Source organism: Pelophylax lessonae (genome assembly GCF_965119305.1).
Source record: "Pelophylax lessonae genome assembly, chromosome: 2".
Lineage (NCBI taxonomy): Eukaryota > Metazoa > Chordata > Amphibia > Anura > Ranidae > Pelophylax > Pelophylax lessonae.
In genome coordinates this window covers 116,209,343-116,235,159 of record NC_138769.1, presented here as the reverse complement: position 1 = coordinate 116,235,159, position 25,817 = coordinate 116,209,343, and the positions used below count along the sequence as shown (strand labels likewise).

The following is a 25,817-nucleotide window of genomic DNA, read 5'->3' as shown; positions in this document are numbered from 1 at the left end:
CCTTGTTGATTGTTGGGATTGATCCAGTTTCTTCCCTCTGGTGAGTTGTGGCTCCACACACTATTTGGTTAGTCTGGAGCTTTGTGTATATTTCGTTTCCCTTGCAAAACGCTGGCATTGTTGTTAGGGCAGCTGCCCCCTTCCAAGATGGCTCCTTGTTTACTTCCTGTGGCTGTACTGCGGGCTGCCCTTTCCAGATGGATGTGTATATGGCGATGGTGTGAGCAGACTTGCGGTCGACGAGGAGCAGCAAGATGGCGTTGGGATAACTTCCGGTTCCCGGTAGTAGCTGCCTGGGGGTATATTGGTGGCCACCTGTTCAGGAATAGAGCCTGTCCCATCACCTTAGAGCCAGTCTGGGATGGGTGCTGCCCAGGTAGGTAAGCTTAAACGATAAAGAATATTGTATGAAGTTCAGGCGCTTACAATCCAAAACACCCCTTATGGAAAAATGATCGATTGAGCCAGTGGTCGCTATGATAAATAAACCACTAACAATGCCGCCAGTCCCTGGCATGGGATGTAGATGCAAAACATAGTAGACAAAACACGGGCAGCGCACAGTAGTGGTATATATATGAGGGATAAACCCATACACAGTCAGCGAGAGATAATATGAAAATAGTTTATTCACAATTAAAGATTGTAGGATAAAATACCAAAATACAGGTGGTTATCATGTGGTCCTAGTGGCTAGCGAGTACGTTGACAAGGTCCCGTGTCAATACACCAATTGGACTTGTTTTCACTCTCTCTCTTGGGATGTCACAGAACCCTAAAGAGAATGAATGAAATCCACATGAGGGGCGAGAAGTGAATCCAAAATGGACGTCGCCGGCGCGTGTGCCGGCCATAACATACAAGCGCCACAGGCAGCGCAGCTTCCGTTCACGTGGTCGCTGGGCATCTGACCCAGAACAGGAACCAACGTGGAACTCAAGCTTGCCTTGTTGCCGTGACTACATGTTTCACACGCATACGCTTTGTCAAGCTCGTCAAGCTGTGTCCCATCTCGATTTACTTCTAGCCCCTCATGTGGATTTCATCCATACTCTTTAGGGTTCTGTGACATCTCAAGGGAGAGAGTGACAACAAGTCTATTTGGTGTACTCACATGGGACCTTGTCAACATCCTCGCTGGCCACCAGGACCACATGGTAACCACTTGGTACTTTGGTATTTTATTCTACAATCTTCAGTTGTGAATAAATACACCAGACCAGCTTACTTCTCATGAGTCTGGATTTGAGAAGTGCAGAGGCCGGTTATCCTGTATGATACTGGGAGGCGCTTTTTGATCTGCTTGTTCCCGAAAGCGGATCTACATCACACAGATGTGTGAGATTTAGCATCAGTGAATATGCAATAGCTGATTACCTCCATATGAGGCTGTGGGTCTGCACCGTGTCTTCGGTTTTTGGACTAACTATATGCTGTATACACAGCCCTGACCCTTTATAATAATGACATTTTGGGCACTTAGGAGAATACTGTAGAGTTGCCCTCACAGAAGGTGACAGTATTAGGTTCTCACTTGGGCAAGTTATTACTCTATCCCATCTTTTTATATCCCATAGTCTCAAATGGTCGAGAAGTAGTCTGCAGTAATCCATGCAGTCTGTTGGACTGACTGAAAGACTGAGAACATTATAATCTGACCTTCTAAGGTAATAGAAGATTTGCTTCCTACTCCAGAGAAGATGACCCCACATATGAGACAAATCCCGTTAGTGGTGGCTAAAGATAGTTAATCTTTTCAGCTTTCATCAGCTTCCTGGCATACCAATCATCATTCACTTTCTTGGTATTTATCTCAGTAGCCTCCTAGCTTAAGGTCAATGACATATGCCAATGGAGGACTAAATGGCTAACATCAGGGGTGCAGTGATTCCCAAGCATTGAAGTTGTTTGGTTTGGACAACACGGCCTAGGAGGCCTCAGTTATGCTCCAAACGGATGGCAATGTTAAACTTCTATCTTCGTGGCAAGAAGAAATTCAATATTATTAAAATTATGTTAAAGGTATCTCCCGTTCAGGTTTACCAACAGTAGAACCTGTCTCATCTCATCTTTCTTTGTGTTCTGGCTTCCCTGAACTTCCTGTCAGACACTGTAAGATACAAAGTCTTGGATGTCAAGAGTGTGCCCCCAGACCAACAAGCAGTTCAATGAATCTCAACCTGACAGTGACTTCTATGGTCATGAATGGAAGTTATTCCTGCAAGAAGGAGCTTCCCAGAAGTTGAAGCAGTGAATCTACTAACATGTATTGGCAGGTTGGCCTGTAGCCACCAGACCCAGTGGTCTCCAAGCTCCTCATCGGGATCCATAGTCCTCCAGCTGTAATAAGGGAAATAATGTCCTGGTGGCCTTGCAGGCCATGGTGTCCTCAAGTACAGTCTTTGGCCCAAGAACCTCTTATTCTCCTTCCTGACATTTCAGACCATACACAGTGGGGCCAAGTGTATCCAAATTCAGCCAAGTTAGATCTAGCAGCTGGGAGACCAAGTATGGAAGGCTTATCTACGGGTCTCACCTTCAGTATTTGAAACCTTGTGGAAGCCAGGGAACCTGCTACAAACTTCAGGTATACTAGAACATGGGAAACCTTGCAGAATTTAGGGATGGAATCCTCTGCTCCAGACTGTAAAGATTAAGATTTCTGAAAGTAAGCCGGGATAAGGGATTAAGTGGTAGTCAAGTCTTGTCAGGTCCTCACTTCCTAAGATCCAGTGACCGCTGCACATCTTGGTAAACCAATTCCAAAAGGCCTGTACAGATCGTTCTTTCCCCTTAGAACTTGCAGTGCAACTAGTGTTGGGAAGGTTGTCCCACTCCTCCATTCTTCTGAGCAAGACTTCCTCAACATTTTCCATGACACTGAAGCAGTATTTCCTAAGGCTAGTATCACGTCTGTGAGAAGGATTTGTGATATCCAAGCGTCAAGCAGTACACTACCTTAATGCTACCCTTATCAAACAAATAAGCTTTAGTTTCTTCTTCTCCAGCATCATACAAAGGTCTGCATCCTTGCATCTGGAACAGGACATCGCCCTTCCAGCATGTCCAAACTGAAATGTCTAAGTCACCACAAGCTTGGGTAGTGGACTCGATGTGGAAGAAATACATGGAAGTGGCCCTTCTCTAGAAAGTCAGACAGGGGTCTCTTCAGGCCTGGCGGTATCAGAACAAGACTTTCATTGTCCACTAGAATGATGGCATCATCTTGGGTCGAAGTAGGGGGGGTCATAGGAAAAAAGATGAATCCATCAATCTAGTGCAGAGCCCACTTTAGCAGACAGGTGGCATGCTCATGGGCAGAATTCATAGGTCCAGAATTATTTTTACAGGATACCAACTAGATTCATATACTACAAACCATGTTTGGCTCTCCCTTATGGGTTTTTGTTGGCGTGCTACATCCTATACGTGTGTGCTGTCATGCTTGTGTCAGGAAAACAGAAAATGTTATACTTACCTGACGGTATTTTTCCTTTCCTGATGCATAAGCATGACAGCATACAGGTCCCTCCCTTGGGGGTTTCGCATTTGAGTATAGTTACAAGAACGCCGCCTTAGGATGGACGACTCATTGATATAGTATAACCAGTCCTGATTGGGCAAGGGGCTGAGCCTATACACATAAGTGTATGCTGTCATGCTTATGCATCAGGAAAGGAAAATTACCGTCAGGTAAGTATAAAATTTTCCGTTTAGTTGCTGTCTATGTTCCCGTTAAGCAGATTCACCTTCTCTATTTGTCTTGGTGACCATTTTTATGATAATAGAAAGATATGGCACAGCCAAGATTTTACAGTTATCACCAGAACATAAATTAAGGGTAAATCTTTCAATGGGGACATCTGGTCTAGTAAAAATTATCTAAGAGGGGAATTTCCCTCTCATTGAAGAGATTTTCTTTCAATTCCTGTTACATTCCTGGGATAGAAAGGTAAATTCCTGCAGTATCTCTGTAGAGTCCGTAACCTCCCGTCCCTATGCCCCAGTAACACATCTGATATGCATCGGGGCATGCTCCGGGCGGGCCAAGAACACCAGGAGACGACTATTCTTGTCCCCAAACTCAAAAATCCTCTGTCTCTGGGCCAACATCGCTCTAGTAGTCTGATCCGTCAACAGTAGCTGCAAGTCTCTAGTCGCCTGTCGCCAGCTAGTCAGTCTGTCAGAGTCAGGGCTGCGCACATAGTCCACCTCCGCCCGAGAGACTTCAGTTTCTTTGTCCACCCTGGTAGAGGCCAGCTGCCGTTGAAAACTCTTCAATTCTGTCAAGAAAACCCCCCTCAAAGTAGCCTTGAAGGCCTCCCATTGAAGCGGGGGAGCCCCATAAGCCCCATTCTCTACCCAGTAATTGGTAATGGCCTGAGTACATTTCATTTTAATGTATTCCTCCTGCAACCAGCTCGCCTCCATCCTCCATTGACGAATACCCGCCCGAGCTCCCACTCGAAGAGTGAGAACCAGGGGCGAATGATCTGAGTGAACCCTGGGCAAATACTCCACAGACTCCACCAGTTCCAAGCCCAGCTCCTCAGCAAGAACCGTGTCCACCCTAGACAGAGATTTATGCGTCTCAGAATAGCAGGAATACTCCCTGACATCCGGGTGTGTATACCTCCAGACATCTCGGAATCCATAAGTGGCCAACCATCTCGCCAAAGGAGCCGGGGAACCAGCAGGGGCCCTCATCCTATCCAATGAGGGATCTTCCACTGTATAAAAATCACCCATAATAAAAATCCTCCCCTCCGCCACTTCCATAGCAGCCTTACTGCTGCTTTTTTGACTACTTTTCTCGCCATATTTGGAGTGAGATTTTGTGACTGCACTACTGTGCTGCCCACTGTTCTCCTTTCTGGAGGCTCCGACATGTAATCCTATCACTAGTAACCAGGGGGTGCATACTTACAAAGCAAAAGATGGTTCAACAAAATACTGACATTAAAGGGGTTGATCCTTTTTTCAACTCAGTGATTCTGGTTTTGAATTTTATTTTTTTTAATGACATGTTAGCGTTATATCTTTCAATGGAATGTTATAAGTTGAACTAGAAAATACAGCTGGATAAAACATAAACTGTGTCTGTCTTTATTTCAGGCTGCAAAGCAACAAAATGTGATTATTTTAAAGGGGGTGCTTCTTTTCTTTAACCACTGTATACTATCTAAAGCCAAAACTTTTTCTCTTATCCATACTTTACGGAACACAAGGTGAAGTACTGTGACACAGGTACAGGTTGGTTATGTTGCTATCCTCAGTTGATTGGACATTGGCAAAGCTGTAAGACAGCCTAGGAGAATGGACGTCTTTGTATAGGAGTCTCAATCTGCAGACATAACTCCAAAACATGAGGATACCATCTTGTTCCCTCATGATATAGTCTGCACATTCGCTGGAATTGAAGCTATTTTCAACTATACCTAAAATTACCAGTCTGTTTTCTTTTAACATCCCTGAGCCTGTTAAGACATTTTCAGCATATTAACTTCTGCACTTCTGTGGCTAAAAGGCTGGAAGAATTTCCCAAGGCCTTATTCTCCCTTACAGGTCCTAACCTGCAAACTTCTAATGCGGTCATTTCCCTCTGCTGGACCTTAGACTAGCTGATATTATACGCCAAATTTTCAGAATGGGCTTTAGTTCGGTATACTTGTGGAGGCCCCTGTGGCTCATGTGCTAATCTGTGGAGATAACACTGTAAGAAACATCTAATAGGTATGCTCTTTATTTGGGAGTGCCTCTTTACTTAATTCCTGGACAACTTTATCAGTTGAGAAGTCAAAAAAGAGTATTCTTTTGCTCCAGCAAAAGATGGCAGAACCTCAATCTAGAAGCCCACCTATATCTGAAGCTAGGTAAAGTTCCTTTTGTGGGGGCGTGGCCGAGCAGTGGATGTAGCCGGACGTGTGAGACACTCGCTCCGCCGACTATCCTGTTCACTTATCCTGCGGACACCCGATTCGGCTGAAAACTTACCGGTCGCGGCAACTCTGAGATCCCCTGCTTACCTGGGTGTATCGGTGAGTCCTCCATCCCCGCTGTCCCATGGCCAAACGGCAGGCGAACGGCCGGCATGCTCCCGAGCTGCAGGCCCAAGATGGCGCCCAGCCGCAGCGTGTCTCCCAGAAGGAGACATACAGAGAAGCGGCACAGAAATTCTTTACAAAGCCTGCTACGCGCCCCGCACCTATTGCTGCTGCCACCCCTACTACCTCCCCAGACTCCCATTCGGACGCTGATGATACTACCCCATTGGGGGATCTGTCTGCACAGCTTTCATATTGGGACACTGCCTGCACTTTCCAGCATCCCTCTCCAGTTCATACTGCTGAACCCACACTGAGAGATATAATGACTGCAGTTACCACTTGTAATACCTCCATTTCTGCGCTCACTGTGGAATTAAAGGGGGTGAAGGCTGAAATCACATTTCTCAGGCATGACATGCAAAAGCTTAGAGAGCGTACTTCAGCTGTGGAGGGCCATGTTAGCTCCATAGAAGATGATATGCCGCCATTACATCGGGAGGTTAAACATACAGCGCTCCTGGCTGCACAACAGGCCGCAAGGCTGGAAGACCTTGAAAACAGAATGAGGCGTAACAATGTTAGAGCAATCGGCATACCAGAAAGGGCTGAGGGCAAAAACCTCATCAACTTTATTGAAAACTGGTTGATAGCCACCTTTGGTCAAGACTCGTTCACTCCCATGTTCTCGATTGAGCAGGCGCACAGAGTTCCCATGCGCCCCCCCCCCCCCCGGAGCCCCACCACGCACTTTCATCTTTAAATTGCTAAATTATAAGGATAGAGATGCCATCCTGACCAAGGCAATTGGTCTGCAAGGAAAGTTAGTGGTTGATAACTCTAAAGTTTCCCTCTTCCCGGACTACTCAGCGGAGGTGCAGAAGCAGAGGGCAAAGTTTGGGGAGGTGAAGAGAAGAAAGAGAGCGCTGAATCTACAGTATGCCATGCTTTATCCTTCTAAACTTAGGGTGGTGGCGAGGGATGGAGTGAAGTTCTTTGACAATCCTGTGGCTGCGGCTCAATGGCTGGAGGTGGAGGGGCGAGCAATGCGCCCCCAAGATGTCCCCGGGACGAGGGGCCCCTTAATACTGTTTGCTGTGTGACTTTGTACTGCTGAAGTTCTTACTACTTTTGGGATAGGGTGCTCTCCATGACACCCTGTTCTAGGCGGAGGTTGGTCTACATGTACAGCTTACCTTCACAACAAGTTACCTGTTTTGTTCTACGCTGTTCCTGTGGAGATAGCTGAGCCAGCTGCGTCTCCCACCGTTCCCCCCCCCCCCCCCGATGGGTTCTGGTTGGACGAACTCTGACGACAGCCGACTCCCACCCGAACATGTTGGCGGTGGGCTTGCCGAGGGATCCCCAGCTTCCCGTGTTTGGTTATCCCTGGAAGTTTTTTTCCATTTTCTTTCCCTTTATTTTTACCCTTTTTTCCACTGGATCTATTGACCATGTTCTTGTCTTCACCCGTAACGTCCTCTCTCATGAACCATGGTACTACCCTTGTGTGTGTCGGGGACTCGGACTACCCTGCCCCCTTATCTTTTTATGGGACATCTCCTTCTCCTCCTGTGCTCACTCTTCCCCCTTGGTGTACTTTGCCCTATGTTTTTTTTTTTAAACTACCTGTCTAAGTCTATTGTTGCAAGACCAGATATGGCTGACACCTTAAGCATCGTTTCATGGAATGTTCGTGGACTGAACAACCCGTTGAAAAGAACTGCGGTACTTAGAAATCTAAAAAGATTGCAGGCTGGCGTGGTATGCCTGCAGGAGACCCATCTGTCCCCCGACCTGTCGCCTAGCCTGGCCCCTACTATGTTTAGTTATCAATATCACTCTACTTTTTCTAATTACTCCAGAGGGGTCTGTGTCTTGGTGAGGAAGGGGGTCAGATTTGCCTGCTCCTCTAGTTTCTTGGATCCGGAGGGTAGATTTGTGATCTTGCTATGTACTGTTGGGGGGTTGACTTGTGCACTTATTACAGTTTATGTCCCGCCTCCATTTTCTACTGGGGTAGTTAGACTACTGGCGGAGCGAATTGTTGGACTTCCAGCGGTTCCTCTGTTAGTGGTCGGTGATTATATTGCAATACTGGATCCCCACTGGGACAGGTTCTCCCCTCGCTCCAGTGCCCCTCCACCGGCTGGCATCGGGACCCCCTGTGCTCGGTTGATGGGGGAGCTTGGACTGACGGATGTGTGGAGAATGGGCCATCTGGGTGATTGTGTGTACTCATGCTTTTCAGCTGCGCAGGCAGGCCTTTCACGTATTGACATGGGGTTCGGTAACGGGGCCCTCTTGCCACTTGTGGTGGAGGCTGAGTCTCGGACCATGCCCCGCTCCGGGGAAGACCCTCTGGCAACTAAACCCCTTCTGGTTAACGCTTTTCCCTCGGCCAGACCCCCTGTCTGCTCTATTGTCCTCCTACTTTCACACTAACCTGAATACGGCGGACCTGGGAGTGGTGTGGGATGCGGCAAAGGCATTTTTGCGGGTACAATTTAGCTATTTTATTAACAATATTAAATCCTCTACTAAATTGTGGGAGAATACGGTTATGGCGGAAGTGACAAGGACAGAGGAGGCATATGTGAATAACCCTACTGATGACATGCAGCGCTCTTGGTTGGCAGCCCAATCCCGCTCTAAAACGGTGGCACTACAGCTAGTTGAAAACAAAAGGTTCTTTCTTCAACAAAAACATTTTGAGGAGGGTGAGAGCACGGGCCACATGCTGGCCATGTTGGTACGGTCCCAATAGCCAGCAGCATTTATTACGGAGCTTAGGGGCCCTTCGGGCAATCAGTGGAGTACTACCCCTGATATCTCTAGGGCTCTCCGGAAGTTCTTCTCGGATCTCTACTCATCCACGGTGTCGGCTGCGCCACAGGTGGTGGAGGATTTCTTGGATGCCTGTGAGTTACCCGTATTGTTTGCCTCGGAGGCTGTGGGGCTTAACGCCCCCTTGACCAAGGATGAACTTCTTATGGCCCTAAAAGCTGCCCCGAAAAGGTAAATCACCGGGAACGGACGGCCTTTCGTCCGAGGTTTATGGGCGATATTCTGAACAACTGGTGCCTATCCTGTTACAAGTATTTAATGACGTCCTACAAAAAGGGTCACTACCCGACTCTATGAGTGAGGCTATTATTGTCCTGATTCCTAAGCCTGGTAAGGACCCGCTGCTGGCTGACTCGTATCGACCTACGTATCTCCCTACTTACGGCAGACATTAAACTACTGACCAAAGTGTTGGCCTCCAGACTGTCAGTGGTCATACAGACTCTCATTCATAGGGATCAGTCGGGCTTCATCCGCACGTGGGCCACGGCCTTGAATTTGCGGCGTCTATACCTTAACCTTCAGCTCCCTGTAGATAATCCCGGTAACAGAGCGATATTCTCCCTGGATGCAGCTAAGGCCTTCGACAGTGTCTAATGGCCTTATCTTTGGGCAGTGCTGAGGCGTTTTGGAGTGGGTGTGACCTTTATAAGCTGGGTTAAACTACTCTATGCTAATCCACGGGCAAGGCTGAGGATCAATGGGGAACTGTCGGAATCCTTCAACTTCCAGGGCACTAGGCAGGGGTGCCCACTTTCACCCCTGCTGTTTGCCATGGCCTTGGAGCCATTGGCAGCCCACATACGGGCCTCCCTGGGGATTGTTGGCTTCTGGCGGGGTCCCCATGCTGATGTAATTTCTCTATATGCAGACTACAGCCTCCTATACCTGGGGGACACGGGGGAGTCGCTGAATGAGGCTATGTCTCTTATTGACTTCTGTGGTTCCTTCTCCGGGTTCTCTAGTAATTGGGACAAATCAGTCCTTTCGCCATTGGATCCCATCACTGCCCCCCCTGCCAGCTTGCGCCGTGTCTGTACGCGTGGTGGATCAGTTTAACTATTTTGGTGTTCAAGTGTCCCCAGATGTAGGACGATACCTGGAACTTTACCTAGTACCCCTGCTCCGTAAATTTCGCATCAAGTGTACGGCTTGGTGCAAACTTCCTCTGCGTGTGGCGGGACGGGCTAACCTTGTCAAGATGATCTGGGCTCCCCAACTCCTCTACGTACTCCACAATGCTCCCCTTTGAATCCCAAAGCGGTGGTTCCTGTGAGTGGAATCCTTGTTTCGTGATTTAATTTGGAAAAAGAGGGTGGCTCGAATTAGGCTCGCCACGTGCCAGATGAGCAGAGACAATGGAGGACTTGCAGTCCCCAATCCCAGGGTGTATTTCCTCGCCTCCCAGATTCAGCATCTGGGCGGCTGGGAGCTGCATAATCTCTCCGACCCTATCCGTGCTCTTCTGGTTCCCCTAATTCTCCATATACAGCTTTCACACACTTAGAGGCCGGGTTTACGCATCTAGAGGCCTCGCTCCCGACGATCAGGCTACTCATTACACTGTGTCAATGTGTTTGGAAACTGCTCCGAATAAAGGGGTTCTTTCGCGGTACTTCAATGTGGCGGAGCTCCAATTATCGAGAGTTGCTTCTGTTGGAGGGGATGGAGCGCTGGGAGGCAAGGGGCATTGCTTTTTTTGCACAGATTTATAGGGGGGGGGGGGATACTGAAATCATTTCAGGAACTCCAATAGGAGTTTGATCTCCCTAGGCAATAATTTTTTCGATACCTGTAGTTGCGCCACACCATAGCAATCCAATCAAGGACAGTACCACTTAGGCTGACTGAGCATAACCTGACATTAGATGTTTTTCGGACTACTGACAAATGAGGTATGATCTCTCGCATTTATCTTACTCTGTTGGCTGCTTTGCAGAATCCGGCCTCTGTTCCGGCCCGGGCTGGCTGGGAGAGGGACTTGGGCCCTATTGATGGAGAAACCTGGGAATTATGTCTTTCCTCCATACAATTGGTCTCTGTGTCGGCATCGCATAAAATCTCCCACCTATATCTCTTCCATAGAGCTTATCGAACTCCAGTTCAGTTATTTAAATGGGGGCGTAGGGAGACCGATGTGTGTCCCAAATGTAACAGGGATCAGGGCACCCTTGTTCATATGATTTGGAGATGTCCCAAGTTGTTCCGTTACTGGAACGAGGTCATAGACTCTATATCCAGGGTTTATAATTTTAGATTACCTAGGGATCCGATTGTGTGTCTGCTTGGTGCATTGGAGGAAGAGAGTTTGACACCACATGCCCATACGGCGGTCCTTCGACTGCTGTATCTGGCCCGCAAATTGATAGCTAGATACTGGATAACCTCCCGTGTACCAACGGTGGCACAATGGATCAAACAAGTTAATAATTTACTAATTAGAGAAAAAGTGACTTATCAACATCGTAAGGCACACAAAAAGTTTTATTCCCTTTGGCAACCAGGTATGACCCGTCCCTGGCACCACTTCAGCTGGTGATGGATAGGCTCTTGATGGGCTAGACGTTACTTGGTCTTCCAATACTTACTGTGTTGTTGTATGTGTATTCCAGTGGAAATGTTTCCCCTTTCCCATTCCCTTTTTCTTTATTTTTGGTTCTTCTTCCTTTGTTAGGATAGCTTTGACTTCCTGAATCATGCACTGTGTTTGAGCCCTGGTATCTGAACAATTTATAATACCCATACAGTTGCACTTTCCTCTGATTATGTCATGATTGTATGTGAATTTTTGTATCTTGACCTGTATTGCACTGTGTTGCACGTCATGTTCCTGTCATATCTTTTATCTTTTATACTGTTTGTACTACGAGATTCTTAAGCTCAATAAACGTTTATTTTCTTGGAAAAAAAAAAAAGTTCCCTTTGTCTCTTCCAAGCTTCTAAATCCAAGGCACAGGAACTCAGTTTCCCTATAATTTCTGGACCCCTGAATCCTCCAAATCTACAAACAAGTCCTCCTCACAATAATGGGGTGTCCTCACTTATCTAAAGTGGGAAGGGGGTGTATGTTAGCCTTATAACATTGTAATCAAAGACTACAAGCCGGTTTTTCAGTCTCTGCCTCCACCCTGTTCCATGTTTTCAAACCTGCCAACATTCCCTCAAATATTGGTGTAATTTCTCTCTCAAGGGGTCAAATTTTAGTCTCGGTAAAAGAAAGGTTCCAGTGTTTCCAGGGTTTCTTTTTAAACCTGCTCACTGTCTGAAGACCAGAGGAGGCACCCACCTCATTCTAGATCTTAAGGATCTCAACACCTTTCTCTTTCTCCAAGTACAAAAATTCTGCATGGAATTTGCTAGGTCAGGTATTGCCTATCTCCATTCAGGAGACCTGGCCTTTGTGGACGGGTATGTCCCTATCTTTCCAGTACATCAATGCTACCTGCATTTTGCAGTTTATTGCCCTTTGTCTGTCCACTGTGCACTAAGGGGTTGATTTACTATAACCGGAGAGCTCAAAATCTGGCGCAGCTGTGCATGGTAGACAATCAGCTTTGACAAAAAAAAACTGGAAGCTGATTGGTTACTATGTAGAGCTGCACCACATTTTCCACTCTCCAGTTTTATCAAATCAATCCCTAAGTCTTCACCAAGTGGCCAGCCCCTGTTCTTGCCCTACTTGATTCTTAGGCCATATCTAGATAACCTTCTTCTGAGGGATCAGTTAGAACAGGCTCTGTCAACCAATGTCCATTGGGCTGTCCAGATCCTATGCAGATTCGGGTGTATCCAAAATCTCCAGAAGCTACTGCTGGAACTTTGTTATTGCTTGGATTGTCTAACTCTGATCCTGGATATGGCCCTGTCCAAGGTTTTTCTTTCATAGGACAAACTCTAGAACTCTCTACTCCCATGTTTGGACTTTGCTCTGCAGGAGCTAATCAATACTCCTGTTTGCATGAGGGTTCTAGGCTTAATGAAGGTCTCTTTCCAAGCAGTTTACCATGTCCAATTTCACCTGTGGAACCAGGGGCTCAATCTCCATCATATACATTTCACCAACAAAACCAGGCTTGCCTTGGTCTGGTGGATCACGAGTCTAGATTTAGAGTTGGGGAAATCTTTCCTTTTACAGGTCTGGAAGATTTTCATGACAAATGCCAGCCTGACAACTACGCAGGAGTCCTGTATAGTTTCTCATTGCAAGGAACTAAGTCACTGGAGGCAGTTTGTCTCCATTTCAGTGTTCTAAAACTCAGACAGGTTTGATTATCACATCAATGCTGGACCTCTTGACTGTAAAATCTTCCAACCAGGATTCAGTCAGACAATGCAAGGTCAGTACATCCTAAACCGCAAAACAGTGCAAATAAACTATAATAACATATAGGTAAAAATAAAGATAAGCAGATGAGGAAACGTGCCAGGAGTAAGACGAGGGGATGCGAGTACACAATCCGTCTGCCAGGATCACAGCTTACACAGAATAAGCACTTTTTGAGGGAACGGGAGCAAATAAGAGTTTATTGATCAGGACACATGAGATGTGACATCTTCCCACTTACGATACACAGCCTGATAGACCCACATGCAGTACTGCGAAGGGGTCCACATCATCTGGTAAGTGTAAGCACACGAGGGTGAAGAGCACAGTTCACTGCATGAGTACATAGAGGTTCGGAGGCACTTCAGTACTTTCTTGGATCAACATTGGAACTTTTATGGACTTTAACTTGGCACTTGCTTTCAATAGCAATTTATATGAAGTTTCACTTTTCACATATTTTTACCTATATGTTATTGAAGTTTATTTGCACTGTTTTGCGCTGTGGTTTATGATGTACTAGTTTTTATTTGTGAACAGCAGCAATAGTGATATTGTTTTATGGTTTGTTTAGCTAGCGTGTTGTGGGAGATTAGCTCACAGGGATCACCTTTTCCAGCAAAATAAGGTCAGCATGCAGGTAGTTTCTTAAAATTCTGGTGGGTTGCCAGCTTTATTCAGCAGAGGTTTGCCAATATGAAACAAACAACAAAACAGTAAAATAAATCCTTGCCGTCCGGCGCTAAACTATACAGGAATTTTCCTCACTATACAGTGTGGGGCTGGTCCCCATCACCGACAAAACACATTGCAAGGCAAACCTTTTAAAGTCCAAATAGAGCTCCTCTCTCAGATCACCTTCTGAGTCTCAGGCCAGAGCATTTCTGTGCTCTTTTCCTGTTCATTTTAAAGTTCACCTGAGCATGGACTCAGGTAACTCACAATCTCAGGACCGGAACCTAGCCTGTCACGGAGACTGAAAAAACCCGGGCCGGATTCTGGTTCAGTCTCTCACTACAGAACGTATGCGAGGTGAAATATAGCGATTATCTACTACCTCACCTCGCATACCGTCACAGTGTGTTTTTTGGTTTAGTTAATGCAAGGTCAGTGGCTTACATTAACCATCAGGGAGGAACCAGAAGTCTTGCAGCTAAAAAGGAATCCGATCAGATTCTGGCTTGGGCGAAACTTCATGCCCCAGCCCTGTCAACTGTGAGTACCACAATTGTGGAATATTGACAGACTGACTTTCTTAATCATCAGTGTCTGGACTCTGGAGAATCCTCTTTTCACCCTGACGTACACTATATTGTCAAAAGTATTGGGACACCTGCCTTTACACACACACACATGAATTTTATTGGCATCCCAGTCTTAATTCGCAGGGTTCAATATTGAATTGCCCTATAACAGCTTCAACTCTTCTGGGAAGGCTGTCCACAAGGTTTAGGAGTGTGTCTCTGGGAATGTTTGACTATTCTTCCATAAGTGCGTTTGTGACATAAGGCACTGATGCGGATGAGTTTGTGGCGTTACCCTTTGGTCTCGCATCTGCTCTTCGGGTCTTCACAAAAGTGCTAGCCCCGGTGCTAGCTTTGCTACACCAACGGGGGATCGCGGTATTGGGCTACTTGGATGATCTCCTTCTGCGAGCGGAGTCTCCCTTTGCTCTGGTGGAGAACCTGGAGATCACAATAGGAACTGTGCAGGAGTTCAGCTGGATTCTGAATTTTTAGAAGTCGGCTTGTGTTCCATCCACAAAGCTAGACTACCTGGGCCTGACCCTGCACTTGGCCTTAGCCAAAGTGCTCCTTCCTCTGGACAAACTCCAGAAATTGCAGGCTGCAATTCGCCTCCTGCTGTCCAACAAATGGTCATCCCTCCGGACTTGCATGCGGGCGCTAGGCCTGATGGTGTCTACCTTCGAGGCAGTTCTATTTGCAGTTTCATATGGAGTCCCTGCAAAGGGAAATTCTGACCATATTGGACAAGACTCCGCAGTCTCTGGACAATCGGATGCGGTTGAGTCGGGGCACAAAGGAGTCCCTGAAATGGTGGCTTCATTCTCCAATGCTTTGGCTTGGATATTCCTTCCTCCGCTTGTATTGGACAGTGGTTACCATGGATGCCAGCCTGTCCGGCTGGGGAGGCGGTCCTCGGCAAGCATTCTGCTCAAGGGATCTGGACGCTGGAAGAGTCCAGACTCCCGATCAATGTCTTGGAACTCCAAGCGAGCAGACTGTGTCTGGATCATTGGACGGATCGTCTTCAGGGTTGTCTAGTGGCTTATGTCAATCATCAAGGGGGCACAAGAAGTGTCTTGGCGGCTCTGGAGGTAGCCGGAATTCTAAGGTTGGCAGAACGGTTTGTTCCAGCTCTCTCCGCCATACACATTCCTGGGGTAGAAAATTGGCAGGTGGACTACCTCAGTTGGCAAGCGTTGGTCTCTTCATCCACCCCACGAGGTGGATCTGTTGGCGTCTTGACGGAACAGAAAGGTGCAGTTTGTGGCTCGGTCAAGGGATCCTCTGGCAGACGCCACGGACGCGCTGGTGGACCTGTGGGGTCAGTATTATCTGATTTACGCCTTCCCTCCTCTCAAGCTTCTGCCAAGATTTCTATGCAGGATCGAGGCAGAAGGGATTTTGGTCATCTTAGTGACTCTGGACTGACCTCGCTGGGCTTGATACGCCAATCTGGTGCGGCTGGTCGCCGACATTCCTTGGCAGCTTCCTCTCAGGGAGTATCTGCTGTCCCAAGGACCGATCTTCCATCCTGCTTTGACAGCTTGGCTGTTGACCGCCAGATGCTAAAGAATAGGGGTTTATCTGAAGCCGGTGATTCCTACCCTGTTGAAAGCTAAGAAGATCTACCATCGTATGTGAAAGACATACATTGCGTGGTGTGAGTCTCTTGGGGTTCTTCCTCACTCCTTCTCGGTGGCTGGAATCTTGACCTTCCTTCAACGGGGGGGTTGAACAGAAATTGGCCTTGAGTACCATCAAGGGCCAGGTGTCGGCTTTGGCGGTCTTCTTCCTCCAACAACCTTTGGCCACACACTCCCTGGTGCGTACCTTTCTTCAGGGTGTTGGGAATGTTGGCGTTATCCTGTCGTTCACCTTACCTGGTGATTCACAGGGATAAGGTGGTTCTTCGCCCCTGTCCATCGTTCCTTCCAAAGGTTGTCTCTGATTTTCATTTGAATGAAGACATTGTTTTTTCTTCCCTGTGTCCCACGACTAAACATCCGAAGGAATTTGCCTTGCATGCCTTGGATGTGGTCCGGGCAACTAGGGTTTACCTAGCAGCTACAGAGTCTTTCAGGAAGTCAGATTCTCTATTTGTGCTCATGGATGGACCTCGAAAAGGGTTGTCCGCTTCCTCTGCGACCATTTCCAGATGGATCAGACAGACGGTGGTTCAGGCCTATTCCATCAGGGGGGGTCAGGTTCCTCCTTTCCCTGTCAAGGAGCACTCTATTAGGGCGCTTGATGCCTACTGATGCCTACTGATCTTTCTGTCATCATGTGTCAGTGACGCAGGTTTGCAAGGTGGCCACCAGATCATTGGTGCACACTTATACAAAGTTTTATAAAGTGCATGTGTTGGCATCTGCGGATGGTTCTTTTGGCAGCAAAATTTTGCAGGCTGCTGTTTAAGAGGACCTGATCCTCTTTGAGGGTGTGCTTTTTTTTTCAGATCGGCTCCAGTTATTTGGTTGAGCTCCTGTTGCCTGGTTGGATAATGTTTAACCTTGGGAATTTTTTTGTTGTTCCCACCCCTCATGTTTAATACTGCTTTGGGACGTCCCAATGGTTATGAATATCAGGAGCAGTGTCCGTCAATGAACGAAAGAGAAAATGGGATTTTTTACTTTGACCGTAAAATAAATTTCTCTAAAGTTCATGTATACAGCCCCCACCGCTAGGTGGAGTTACATTTCTCCTGACACTGCTTGTAACAAAACTAAGTGGCTATAGCAGAGAGAGGGAGTATACCCCCTGGGACTGCCCATGGGTGTAGCCAGAATTATTTTCTGCCTAGTATCTTACTCCTGTAAGGGGCAGTATAACCCAATGGTTATAAATATCAGGATCTATGTCAGTCAATGAACTTTAGAGAAATGGATTTTACGGAAGTCAAAAATCCCATTTTTATGTCCCAATGACTGATAAATCACCTTGCTTTTTGCTGGCTTTGACGACCTGCCTGTTAAATCCTGTGTCCTGAAGAATAGGGGCCTGTCTCATTTTGAATATTTGAAAAAAAAAAATAACAAGAAATGGTAATCAGGAATAAATGCAAAAATATCCAAAGTTTATTGAAACACACAATACATAATATTGATTCTTATTTGCATGACACCCTCACCATAAATAACCTCACTGTGTAGTTAAACCAAATTCGTTTTTATGCTTTTTTCTGAATGTGGTACCCACTGTTCTCAGCTACAGCACCTTTTAGACAGTCCAAATATTTGTTTGTCATTCCTGAAGGTCCCCGTAGCCTGCTTCTCATGTGTGTTTGGCATTTCATCATCATTGAAGACTAAAGAGTTACATTTCAACTTAATCTGTCAAAGTGCAGTCCCATAGATCCATTAGGGCTTCCTGAGCTTTTCAGCATTGGGCTTCTGAAATGCAAGGCTGCCAGCTTTCACACTTTTATTAGGCTTTACCAGGTGGATGTTTAGGCTTCATTGGATTCTGACTTTGTTTGTGAGGTTCTTGAGGCGGCTCTGTAGTCTGTTAAGCCCCAACTTTTAACAGTATCTCAGGTGAGTTAAAAATCCTATTATTTCTTTTAAATAGAGTTGGAAATGGTTAAAACCACTGTTAAGTATTTTGACATCTGTGTCTCACTGGGGAGATTTACAGATGGAAATAAGTAATGATCCCTCTAAAAGAAGGGAAATCCCCTTTTAGACAATTGTCACAAATTGTGAAAAAAGTCAGCAGCTACAGTATGTGTAACTGTTGACTTTTAATTTTTTTCTCGAAGGAGCCTGGAGCTCCTCTTTAATGCATTCTCTCTATTAAGATAAAAAAAAAACTCCCCACCGTACCAGCTGTAGCACCGCCTTCCTCTCTTCCTGGTCTTACAGTAGACACTGAGGGCAACGGGAGCCATAGGCACCAGCTGCTGTCAGTCAAACTCCTGTGAGTGGAGAGTGGGGGCGTGGCTTACTAGTGCTGTGTGTGCCTATGGATGCTTACAGCCCAGCTGGACAGCGCAGACTGGAGACCTCTAAAGAGGAGGTATGGGTAAGGTGAAATATTGTTACACAGAACAGCTATATACACTGCCTGGCCAAAAAAATGTCACACACTCTAATATTTTGTTGGCTTTGATTACGGCAAGCATTTGCTGTGGCATTGTTTCGATAAGCTTCTGCAATGTCACAAGATTTATTTCTGTCCAGTGTTGCATTCATTTTTCACCAAGATCTTGTATTGATGGGAGAGTCGGACCACTGCGCAAAGCCTTCTCTAGCCCATCCCAAAGATTCTGATTGGGGTTAAGTTCTGGACTCTGTGGTGGCCGATTCATGTGTGAAAATGATTTCTCATGCTCCCTGAACCATTCTTTTACAATTTGAGCCTGATAAATCCTGGCATTGTCATCTTGGAATATGCCTGTGTCATCAGGGAAGAAAAAAATCCATTGATGGAATAACCTGGTCATTCAGAATATTCAGGTAGTCAGCTGACCTCATTCTTTGGGCACATGCAGCAACTAGGATAGTTGCTGCATGCTTAGTTTAGTTAGTTGCTTAGTTAATTCCAGGTGGCAACTTTTTTTTGGCCAGGCAGTGTATAACCTCTTTTTTATTTTAAGACAAAATAATTTTATCTTTAGTATCACTTTAAGGATTTGTTTTACCTTGAATTACCTTGAATTTCATCTGAGAAGGAAGAACTGATTGGTTGCTGTAGGCAACACAGAAATTTCTCTTTTTCAAGTGTAGCACTGCCACCTTGAGGGCTGCTGGTTAACAGGTGTTCCTCAGCACTCATCTGACCCTGTGAACCATTCGACCCACTTGACACTCTAGCTTCTGACATGGCAAGTATATTTTCCAAAGACACACTGACACAATTAGAATAACGTTTTGTTATTTTACTGGAGAGATAAACAAGTATAACTCAAAGGTGAAGAGATCTAACTTTGTGATTAAAGAACGTACCAATATCAGTCAGTTAAACCCCACCAAACTCAGCGAGATTCAACCGAATGACACCAACATGAATGTAAATAGTTAATAAGAAATATCAAAATTTGTTAATAATGCAATTTGATAGGAGATCAAATAATGACTGTCAATACTTATTGCAGTGTAAATGACTATGACCTAAAAGAAAGGTCTCAGAGATTTACTAAAGCTATAATTGGTTTTAACTAATAGCAATTCAAAGTACTGTAACATGTCCCCTTTAAGGTAAAAACGAATATTGGATCTCCTCTCCTAGCAAGGCCTTGCTAAGTCTTCACCGGCAGTTGGAGCTCTCATCACTGTTCAATGTGATATTTGTGAAACCCAAAATAGTGATATGTGCAATACTGTCTGCGGTCAGTGTGTTGATGAATGAGTATTATACTTGCGATTAGGATTTCACCAGGCAATCTTTCCTTCTTTGGTGTCCATATGCGATGACCCTGTCACACGGGGGATGTGCCCTCCCACGCTCCTGCGTGTGGGAGTGATCTATATAAGGCTGTCCCGGTCAGTCAGCTCAGCCTCCACTTGCTCTCCTTTCAGCTCCACTGGATCCGTCACTTCTGTGTAGTCACCCCAATCACCGACAGTGTCTCCACACACACCCAGGCCGATCTGTACTCACTGAGTTCCGGAAGCAAGAGAGTGCACTATGAAGCAGATAGGTTTATAGGCTTTCCAATGGTCCTTCACTTCCCCAATGCTTCCTGGGAGTATAGTTCCTTCGGCAATCCAAACAACAGTCTGCATCCAGTATTGAACTATATCTCCCACAATCCAATTAGTCCACTTCCTGTGACAAGCCGATCCTCTTCTGTAAGCAGCCTTAAAGGAACACTCTAACAACCTCAACCATAACAGTAAAGCCGAGTATATAGATACAATATATATTATGGTAGTCCAATCCCGGCTAGACAAGAATTTTCTAAATCATTTTTGTTTTCCTTGACTTTGTTACTAATAAATTCTCATTCCAACTAAATAACCACTTACAATTTGAAATAAACAAAATGTATTAGGTTCTGCATAGCCCCTGCTATATACAGTTATGTTCATAAGTTTACATACCCTGGCAGAATTTATAATTTCTTGGCCATTTTTCAGAGAATATAAATGAAAACACAAAAACTTTTCTTTCACTGATGGTTAGTGTTTGGCTGAAGCCATTTATTATCAATCAACTGTGTTTACTCTTTTTAAATCATAATGACAACAGAAACTACCCAAAAGTTTATATACCCTGGTGATTTTGGCCTGATAACATGCACTCAAGTTGACACAAAGGGGTTTATATGGCTATTATAGGTAGTTTCTGTTGTCATTATGATTTAAAAAGAGTAAACACAGTTGATTGATAATAAATGGCTTCAGCCAAACACTAACCATGAATGAAAGAAAAGTTTTTGTGTTATCATTCATATTCTCTAAAAAATGCCCAAGAAATCATAAATTCTGCCAGGGTGTGTAAACTTATGAGCACAACTGTAAATGACAAAGCGGCTTGTAAAATAATTTGTGGAATATAACTGGAATGAAAATTTGTCTATGCAAGTGTGCTCACATTGAACTCATAATGCACATTTGGCTCGGTTCACACTGATGCGATGCGGGAAGGCTGCGAATTCGCAGCCTGTTCCCGCATCGCACACGCACCCCCGGCAGTTCACACTGCCATATGCGATCCGCTGGGGGTGTCAATGTAATCTTAACGACACCCCCAGTTTGATCGCATATCGCAGTGCGATCGTGCAGTTCGCACAGGATCGGATCGCACAAGTGTGAACCGCTGTGCGATCCGATCCTGATGCGGCAGCAAAAATGCCTCCTGTGCGTGTTTGCTGCGGGTGCGATGCGAATTTAGCCATACAAACTGTATGGCTAAACTCGCACCGCACAGCTGATCGCATGTCATGTCGGAGCAGTGCGCTCCGACATGACATGCGAACCCCGCACACGCAGTAGTGTGAACCGGGGCTGAAGACTACTAATTTTCCTCATTGTTTCAGGAAACTTGAACTATGTGATCTCTATTTCAGGTAATTACATTTGATGAAAAAGGCATTAGTGGGCATTCGAACCATATTTCCTTGTACCACGCCATAAGGTAAGGTATTTTATGTTTTTACAGCTCACAGCTAGCTAGAATTTAATAACATTCAACCGGACCTGGTTCTGTGTTGAAGATGTTTCTTAGCTTTTCCAAGCCATTTCATCATTTCTAATGAGTGTCAGCAAATACAGTTAGGTCTATATATATATATTTGGAAACAGGCACATTTTTCATACTTTTTGCTCTGTATGCCACCATAATAAAATTAAAATGAAACAGTGCAGACTTTCAGCTTTAATTCAAAGGGTTGAACATAAATAACAAGTACAAATTTTAGGAACCATTTTCAGGGGTTCAAATTAAAATAATCATAAAATGTTCATTTTTAATATTTTGTTGAGAATCCTTTACTGGCAATGACTGCCTGAAGTCTAGAACCCATGGACATTACCAAAGACTGCGTTTCCTCCTTTATGATACTTTGCCAGGCTCTAACTGCAGCTGTCTTCAGTTTTTGTCTGTGGGTCTTTCTGCCTATAGTTTTGCCTTCAGCAAGTGAAATGCATGCTCAATTGGAATGAGATCAGGTGATTGACTCAGCCTTTACAGAATATTCCACTTATTTTCCTTCAAAAGCTCCTGGGATGCTTTTGCAGTGTGTTTTGGATCATTGTACATCTGTACTGTGAAGCACGTCCAATCAACTTGACTGAATCTCCAAACACTGCAAAATTCATCCGGCTGCGTCTGTCTTCTGTCACATCATCAATAAACACCAATGACCCAGTGCCACTAGAATCCATGCATGCTCAGGCCATCACACTGCCTCCACCATTTTGTACAGATGACGTTGTGTGCTTTGGATCAAGAGCTGCTCCAAGCCAAGTTCTCCACGCTTTTTTCTTCTCATCATTCTGGTACAGATTAATCTTACTTTCATCCATCCAAAGAATGCTTTTCCAGAACTGGTCTGGCTTTTTTAGATGTTTTCTTGGCAAAATTGAATCTGGCTTTTCTATTCTTCAGGCTTATGAATGGTTTGCACCTTGTGGTGAACCCTTTGTATTTGCTCTCGTAAAGCGTTCTCTCCATTGTAGACTTTGACAATGATATGCACACCCAGGGTTGCTGATAGAAATCGCGGAGCCCCATACAGACTACCTGCCCCCCCCCCCCCCCAAGAAAATATTAAAGCTACATTTCGATAAAAATACAAATCAAATCATTATTAGCAGACACAAATACAACATAACTCACAGAATTCCTGCTAAATCTAAAAGATGAAACTGAGTTGTCAAATTAATCTGTGTGTGTGAATGAGGTCTTGGGGCTCATGCACATGGGTGCTGTGGTCTGTACAGTGTGAATCAGTGGTTCATTTAGATAAGATAAAAGGCAGCTATGGAACTAGTGTATCAGTAAATTCTTCACCCCATGAGGATGCAGCTGATCAGCTGTGACTGTGTCAGGAAGACAGAGCAAAAAGGGGGGGGGGGAGATGAAAAAAATAGCAGGGCTAACATTAGAGCCAGGGCTGGGAGGGGTGCCTACACAGGGAGAGGGATTAATGAGGGACAACTGTCTCTTTCTCAGCAGATAAAATTATATATATAAATACATTATATATATATATATACATAAAAAGTACAGTAAAACTGCAGGAAAGGGCACTGGGGGGCAAACTAATGTGATTTTTTTTTATTTTGAATTGTATCAGTGTGTTTGGTGTGTTTTACATTTGAATTTGCCGCCGGTTCCACCCCCCTGCGAACGTCATGTCGCAGGAGACGGAAGCCGGGGCACGGAGAGGATCGGGAGGAAGATCCGCCGCCAGACACCGCCGAAATACATTGCTGGATCCCGGTGACAAGGTAAGTAACCCTGCTTTCAGGATCCAGCGATCTTCCTATCGGTACCCCGAGTGTGGCTCAGGATTACCGCTTTTGGCTCTGAAATTTAACCCCGAGCCACGCTCGGGAATACCGCGCTAGGAAGGTTAATGGTGAAATAATCTTTTTACTTCTGGATTGAAACCCCAACAGTGCTCACTGGAACATTCAGAAGTTTAGAAATCCTTCTGTAATCAATGCCATCAGTAAATTTTGCAATAATAAGGTTTGCGAAGGTCTTGAGAGAGCTCTTAGCTTTTACCCATCATGAGTTGTTTCTTGTGTGACAACTTGATAATGGGACACCTTTTATAGGCCATCAGTTGAGACTAAACCCACTGATACTATGTTGCACTGACAAGGGGCAGTATTGCTTTATGATTACTGATAGATTTGTAACCAGTGACTTGGCTTTCCATGCCATTTTACACCTCCCTTTCTGCATGTGTTCTATAGTTTTCCCTGTGTCATTCCATTTTATTACAGATAACCTAATTTCTGAACTTATTTGTTTTGGTTTCTATGTATATATAGATTACATGGGTTGATACCGACATGTGGTGAAGGTTTCAGGTTTATTGCATCTTTATACATTTGCCGACCGCCGCAAGTACATATACTGCGGCGGTCAGCCCCTCCTGGGCAAAGTGACGTACCGGTACGTCACTTGCCCACGAGCCAATAGGGGGCGAGCGCGCACCACCGGAGGCGCGCTCCCGCCCCTGCTCGTTCCCTGACATCCCCGTGCGAGTGACCGGCGGCTCCGATGTCCGCCGGTCACTCGCGATCTCCCGCTGGAGAGGGAGAAAGGCAGGCGGCTAATGTAAACAAAGCCGCTTGTCATTCTCCCTGGTGTAACTGCAGAGTCTATATGATCCTACTATGTAGGATCGTATGTCTCTGTGGTTACATCAAAAGCCACGCCCCTTGACAGTTAGAAGCACGCCCCTAGGGACACACTTAACCCCTGGATCTCTAATAAAGTTAACCCCTTCCCTGCCAGTGTCATTTATACATTTTTATAGCACTGATTACTGTAGTAATGTCACTGGTACCCCCAAAAGTGTAAAAAATGTCAGTCAGTGGTCCGATCTGTCCGCCGCAGTGTCGCAAAAAAAAAAACGCAGATCGCCGCCATTATTAGTTTAAAAAAAAAAAAACAATAAAAATTACATAAATCTTTCCCGTAGTTAGTAAACGCAATAACTTTTGCACAAACCAATCAAAATCCGCTTATTGCGATTTTTTTTTTTTTTTTACCAAAAATATGTAGTAGAAAACAAATTGGCCTAAAATGTTAGAAAATTTTGATTTTTAAATTTTTTTTTTTAAATTTCATAGAAAAAAATTTGAAAAATATTGTTATTTTTTCAAAATTGTCGCTCTTCTTTTTTTTTAGAGTGCAAAAAATAAAAATCGCACAGGTGATCAAATACCACCAAAAAAAAGCTCTATTTATGGGGAAAAAAGGACGTCAATTTCATTTGGGTACAGCGTCGCACGACCACGCAATTGTCCGTTAAAGTCACGTAGTGCCGAATCGCAAAATAGGCCCTGGCCTTTGAGCAACCAAATCCCCCGGGGCTTAAGTGGTTAAAAATATAGTTACCTAGAAAAATGATGACATGTTCAATACTTATTTTACCCCCTGTATATACAGTATGCGCGATATATACTTTTTTTTCATGTATTTTTTTCCATTTATATTTGGTGTATGATATGACAAATGAGTAGCTGTGTCATACTGATCGCAATAATGCCCAATTCAGGTGATCAGTTTAGAGGTTTGTCATTCAGACCCCCTATTTTTTTTAGTCTCCTTGCAAGGTGAATTCCAGACATCAGTACACAGTATGGGCTCCTTTTATTCTCACATTCTCACATCCAATGCTTATTCTGCTTTACAGTCAAGTGTTTAGGATTATGCTTTGAAATGGAAATGTTTTTCAAGATCTCAGGTGATGGCCTTGTTTATAGCCCAGCTAATGTTTCTTTCACGCTATTCTGTGGGGCTTTCAGTTGAGTTCTGTTTCTGAACTCCCCCACATTTGTGAATGCTGTTCTGACGGTTTCCATGGTGACGGTTACGTAAGAGGCCATTCATTAACCCATCAGCAGATGGGTATTACAAATACTGTGGCAACTGCTTTCTATGGCCTTGGATACCAGGCTTTCAGTGAATGTCCAGGGCTGTGATTTACTTTTTCTAATTATTACTTGTACCAGAACTGCTTGGTCCTTTCAATCTGTACACTTCACAAAGTCATTTTGATGCTTTTTAACTATATTGAACACACACAACCATTTTCTTTCATATCAGAATAATATGAAACAGAACAAAATGTGCACAAGTATTAGCAAAGTCCAGTAACTGGCATGTTGGCCTTTACACTAGTCACCATTGTTTAATGGGGTCTTTCTGACATTGCATGAGTAGCAAGAG

At 45.0% G+C, this 25,817-nt stretch overlaps 1 protein-coding gene across 1 annotated transcript in view; it reads left to right on the top strand.

Annotated features, from left to right (window-relative positions):
* Positions 1 to 25,817, top strand: part of PIGL (phosphatidylinositol glycan anchor biosynthesis class L) — a 275,149-nt gene that overhangs the window by 200,388 nt on the left and 48,944 nt on the right. Inside the window, exon 4 of the mRNA XM_082247317.1 lies at positions 21,472 to 21,539. Within this exon, the coding sequence (XP_082103443.1) occupies positions 21,472 to 21,539 (68 nt within the window). The remainder of the gene's footprint in view (positions 1 to 21,471; positions 21,540 to 25,817) is intronic.